This window comes from Caloenas nicobarica, chromosome 29, assembly GCF_036013445.1.
Source record: "Caloenas nicobarica isolate bCalNic1 chromosome 29, bCalNic1.hap1, whole genome shotgun sequence".
NCBI classification, from domain to species: Eukaryota; Metazoa; Chordata; class Aves; order Columbiformes; family Columbidae; genus Caloenas; species Caloenas nicobarica.
The window spans coordinates 1,376,488-1,382,618 of NC_088273.1; the positions used below are offsets into that span (position 1 = coordinate 1,376,488).

At 49.1% G+C, this 6,131-nt stretch overlaps 1 protein-coding gene across 1 annotated transcript; it reads right to left on the reverse strand.

The window, feature by feature from the left end:
• Positions 1-4,430: 4,430 nt before the first annotated feature.
• Positions 4,431-5,063, reverse strand: LOC135999663 (olfactory receptor 14J1-like). Its single transcript, XM_065653223.1, has one exon. It carries the CDS (start codon positions 5,061-5,063, stop codon positions 4,431-4,433), a length of 633 nt encoding a protein of 210 aa, XP_065509295.1.
• Between the last annotated feature and the right edge of the window lie 1,068 nt (positions 5,064-6,131).

Sequence of the window (6,131 nt, forward strand, 5' to 3'; positions counted from 1 at the left end):
GACCAACACTCTCCATACTCCAATCTCCTTTCAGGCAGTTGTAGAGAGTGAGAAGGCCTCCCCTTCGCTTTCTTTTCTTCAGACTAAACAGTCCCAGTTCCCTCAGCTGCTCCTCATCAGACTTTTGCTCCAGCCCCTTCACCAGCTCCATTGCCCTTCTCTGAACTTGCTCCAGCACCTCAAGGTGTTTCCTATAGTGAGGGACCCAAATCTGACCTCAGGTTTCAAGGTGGGGGCCTCACAAGCGCCAGCTACAAGTGGATGATAACTACCCTGGTCCTGCTGGCTGCGCTACTCTTGGTGCATGCCAGGATGCTGGTGGCATTTTGTCCACCCGGGCACACGCTGGCTCATGTTCAGCTGCTGTGAATCAACACCCCCAGATCCCTCTCTGCCGGGCAGCTTTCCAGCCAGGCTTCCCTTCGGCCTGTAGCGCTGCCTGGGGTTCTTGAGACCCAAGTGCAGGACCTGGCACTTGGGCTTGTTAAACCTCAAACAACTACACTCAGCCCATCATTTTATCTGGTCCAGATCCCGCTGTAGAGCCTTCCTACCCTCCAGCAGATCAACACTCCCTCCCAATTTGGTGTCATCTGCTAGCTTACTGAGGGTGCACTCGATACCCTCTTCAAGATCGTTGATAAAGAGATTAAACAGAACTGGCCCAATACTGAGCCCTGGGGAACACCACTCGTGACCGGCCACCAACTGGATTGGCTCCGTTCACCACAACTCTTTGGCCCGGTCCTCCAGCCAGTTCTTTATCCATCGCAGATACACCCATCCAGGCCATGAGCTGCAGCTTCTCCAGGAGAATGCTGTGGGATTCGGTGTCAAGGGCTCTACTGAAGTCTAAGTACACAACATCCACAGCCTGTGTGGCGGATTCACTCCCCCACGACAGACTTTCCCTCATCTGCTAAGCCGGTCACCTTGACATAGAAGGAGATCAGGTTGGTCAAGTGGGACTTGCCTTTCATAAATCATGCTGATTGGGCCCGATTGCTTGTCTCGTATGTGTGACCTCCCGGTCCCTTTCCCAGCCATGTTCCTGCTATTGATCTATCCCCTGCAGAGGCACAAGTGACCTCACAGTCCCCTCCACAGCCATTGGCTTCCTACTGGACTATGAGTTCCTGAGACACAGCTGAGCACATGGCATTGTACCCAGCCATCACCCTCCTTGTGGTCCAGTGTGTGAGCAGATAAAACTAAGCTGCTTTCATCAAATTTATCTAATAGATTTCCGATCAAGGGTTTGAGTGGAGAAACGTTCCCCAGAGGAGCTGCTGTATTTACACTGGTGTATTTTATATCTCTGCTTCTGTCTTTTTTTTTTGTTGTTTTCTTTTTCTTCTTCCTCTGTCAATTCTCTCTTGAAAGAGCTCTCCAAGGAAAAGATTCATGGAATTCTACAAAAACACATCTTGCAAGAGACCCCTGAACAACATCTCTGTTCCACTGACCTTTATGGCACCCCAAGGAATAGCTGATAGCATTTGTGCTCACTTGGGTTCATTTCACCACATGCACACAATGGACATGCACGTGATGTGTATGGTTACAACTCATCTGTACAATGAAAACATGGACTTTTGACCTAGTGTTTCATAGAATCCTAGAATGTCCAGAGTTGGAAGGGACCCATAAGGATCATCGCATCCAACTCCTGTCCCTGCACAGGACAACTCCTTTTAGTCTTTTCTTCAGCTCTGATGGTGAGAAATAGTTATTTTATCACCATGCATGCTTGTTGAGGAAGGGTCCCGGGCTGAGCCTGGGTCTCTCATCCTAGGGATGCATATTTTAGTATTATAATGAGCGTATAAGGAGAAAAGTTCTGCTAAAGGACACTTTATGTAACAGTCTTGAGATAGATGTTAAAACAAGACTCAACTACTTCTGCAGGCTCCGGAGTGTCTGCACTGCAAGGACAGTATTCTTTGCACGTTCTGATCAGGTGTTTTAAAAGTCACTTTTATTTTTGTTAGAGGAGCAGAGTGACCAAAACTGAGAGGATTTACATATTTTAGGTTAGCAATTGCAGGCAGGATTCATTCTTCTAACTGATAAGGACTACATATTCTGTCTTCAAACACTTCTCCAAGGTAAAAATTCATTGAATCATATAATACCTCAGGTTTGATGAAGGCCCTGAACATCATCTTGTCTCATCTTGTTTCCTATAGTGAGGGACCCAAATCTGACCTCAGGATTCAAGGTGGGGGCCTCACAAGCGCCAGCTACAAGTGGATGATAACTACCCTGGTCCTGCTGGCTGCGCTACTCTTGGTGCATGCCAGGATGCTGGTGGCATTTTGTCCACCTGGGCACATGCTGGCTCATATTCAGCTGCTATGAATCAACCCCCCCAGATCCCTCTCTGCCAGGCAGCTTTCCAGCTTGTCTCACTCTCCTGCTCAGGGCAGGGTCCACCAGGTGAGGTTGTTCTAGGCCTCTGCCCAGCTTTCCATCATCCACAAAGGAGCTGAAAATGTGCTCCGTGACACGATGCAGGAGGAGAATAAACACATTCACCAGTGTTGCCCCAAGTACTCATCACTGAGGGATGCCACTAGAAACTGGCTAAACAGAGGACTTTGTACCACTGATGATATTTGGGCTTGGTCATCCAGCCAACTTCACACCCATCAAAACATCCACATCTTCATCCCAGACCTCACCAATCTGCTCTAAGGCCACCACAGGAGACCATGTCTGGGGCCTTGCAAAACTCCATGTACACAACATGCCTTTCTTTCCCCTGGCCATTTGGGTCCAGCAATCCCTTCCTTGTCCTTCGACTGCCTGGAAATGGCTGCAGGAGGATGTGGCCCATCCCCTTCCCAGGGACAGACGTAGGCTGACCAGCCTGTAATTCTCCCAGTTCTCCTTCCTGCCATTCTTGAAGATGGGTTTGACGTCTGCCTTTCTAAGAGACCTCTGAACCTCTCTGATTACTCTGGCACTTTTGACACCACAATCCAGAATTTCCCACAGGGAAAGAGGGGCAGGTGTAGGACTGTGTAGAACAGCATGTGATGGAGATGGCAAAGGTGATGTAGCAAATAGGGACACTCGCGATGAGCCTGTCCAAGGCAGCTGAGATGAATCTCACTGGGCCACTGGGAGTCTCTGGAGTCACACACAGAAATATCAGGGTTCTTTCAGGCATCCACATCTGAGCTGGCCTCGTGGACTCTTAAAACACATTGAGATATTCAGGGTCAGACACTTTCCCTTTTACAGGCAGATACAGGAGTCACAGTGTCTCTCTGGCCTCCTGTTCCTATTCCCAAAGGATGCGAGGCACCTCAGCCCCATGGTGTGTGATCATGTTCTGCGTTCTTCTATGACGTCCCTCATCATTAGGAATGGACATTGGCTCAAGGAAGCACATCCCAGTGCTGCATTCTGGTGGTTTCCTATGGGATATTAGTCCCAACATGATGTGACCTCAATAAACTTTCTGTCTCACAGGCCTTCGTGGAAACCCAAGGAATAGCTGATGGTGTTTGTGCTGACTCGGGTTCATGTCACCTCACATACATGATGTGTATGCTTACATGTCATCTGTAAAATGCAAACATGAACCTCTGACCTACTCATTCAGAGTAATTCCATAGAGGGACAAAGAACTCTGAGCTGGGGTGAGAGGCCAGTGCTGGAAATGGTGGTTGTGAGGGGCCAGTGCATGATGATTGACCTGAGGCTCCTTCCGAAGGGGTGTCCAGTGCACACGGGCACAGCCCAGACCCTGCTCTGCTGGTCCTGCAGGTCTCTGGCAGGAGGCCTGGCTGTGAGAGGACACTGCTGTGTGCCCAGCCCTGCACACACACACTGTTCAGCTGCACAATGGTGTTTCATGTGTGGGCCACTTTTGTAGGCATATGCTTGAGATAGATTTTGCAAGAAGATATAAACCATCATGCACTGCCCAGAGGAGATGACCGTTCTTTCTGGAAAGGCTGTTCTGAGGCCAGCTCTGTCACAGCAGTGCCCATTGCCTGTCCCTGCCTGCGCTCACAGGACTGACACACAGCAGGACGGTGACCAAGCTGCCAGAGCACTCAGGCCTTGCACCAACACGAGGGATGAGAAGGAGAGTGTGGGAGTGGAATGAGAACAGCACCAGAAGACCAAGCTCTGCTGCTCCCTGTCCGTGCTGCCATGCAAGAGCTCTTTTCCCTTCCACCCATGCTCACATGAACTATCCCTGCAGCTCAAAAAAGGCCTTGGAGTTAGAATGTCTGCAGAAAACAATTTGCTGAAGGGCCCTTTATTTTGCTTAAACACAGAGAGCATGATTCCTTGTTGACACAGACACTCGAGGAGAAAAGAAAAGCAGGCAGTGAATTACGAAGGGAATTAAAATATTATAATAAAAAAACACAACTAGAGAGAAAACATACTGCACACAGGATGACCCTTCAGTGAGTTAGACTATAACTCTTATGTAGAAGACAGAGACAGTGTCTAGCTTCAGAAGAAATCCAGTCATTCAGTTTCCACAGGGCATCCTTGAGCTCCTGGTTCCTCATGCTGTAGATGAGGGGGTTCACTGCTGGAGGCACCACTGAGTACAGAACGGCCAGCACCAGGTCCACAAATGGGGAAGAGATGGAGGGGGGTTTCAGGTATGTAAACATGGCAGTGCTGATGAAAAGAGAGACCACGGCCAGGTGAGGGAGGCATGTGGAAAAGGCTTTGTGCCGTCCCTGCTCAGAGGGGATCCTCAGCACAGCCCTGAAAATCTGCACATAGGACACCACAATGAACACAAAACAGCCAAATGCTAATAATGCACTAACCACAAGAAGCCCAGCTTCCCTGAGGTAGGAGTTTGAGCAGGAGAGCTTGAGGATCTGGGGGATTTCACAGAAGAACTGACCCACAGCATTGCCCTTGCACAGTGGCAGTGAAAACGTATTGGCCGTGTGCAGCAGAGCATAGAGAAACCCAGTGGCCCAGGCAGCTGCTGCCATGTGGACACAAGCTCTGCTGCCCAGGAGGGTCCCGTAGTGCAGGGGTTTGCAGATGGCAATGTAGCGATCATAGGACATGATGGTGAGCAGAGAATACTCTGCTGCTAACAAGAAAGTAAACGAAAAGAGCTGTGCAGCACATCCCAAAAAGGAGATGGCTCTGGTGTCCCATAAAGAATTTGCCATGGATTTGGGGAGAGTGGTGGAGATGGAGCCCAGGTCGAGGAGGGAGAGGTTGAGCAGGAAGAAGTACATGGGGGTGTGGAGGTGCTGGTCACAGGCTATGGTGGTGATGATGAGGCCGTTGCCCAGGAGGGCAGCCAGGTAGATGCCCAGGAAGAGCCAGAAGTGCAAGAGCTGCAGCTCCCGTGTGTCTGTGAACGCCAGGAGGAGGAACTGGGTGATGGAGCTGCTGTTGGACATTTGCTGTTTGTTGGCATGTGGGCTCCGTTTAAAAAAAAAAAAAAAAAACAACTTAAAATTAGGACAAACTCCTCTTAGCAAAGCCATATCATTTTTTATAGATATCACCCCAATAGAAATGCATTTCGTTTCTCTGTTGTGTGCTGGCTGAGTGTGCTGTGAGGAGCAGGACCTCTGCCCGTGTGCTGCCCAGCAGCCAGCTTTGCTCTGCTGCAGTGAGGACATAGGAGCTGGTTTGTGACAGGTCTGACGTCACAAGGAATGGCAGATGTAATCCACCTGCAATGAAAAAGTTTAATATCTGTCCTCATGGCTGTCAAGGGCTTGGGCTGCAAAGGAGACAATTAGCATATTTTTATAAATATTTTATCTGGGTTTTTTTATTTTCCATCACCACATCAGGTGAGTGCTGTTTTTTCAGGGGTAGAAATCCTAATTTCTATGATTGAAAATGTGATGAATCGAGAGACAGGAGAGGCAAAAAGGCTCAGCTTTCTCTGGTGCTTTATTGAGTCAGACAGCAGCAGTGTCCATCAGGATTGTACTCATCTGTCCTGTGCTTCACCTTGTGCTGCCATGAAAATGACTTCAGAAACAAATTAATCTAATTACTCCAAACAACTGTACTCATACTGGAGCAGGAGAGCTCTGTTTGAAAGGGCAGAACTGCAAACTGTTCCCTGCTCAAGCCCAGAGGTGGAGATGTGCTGGAGAGAGCAGGAC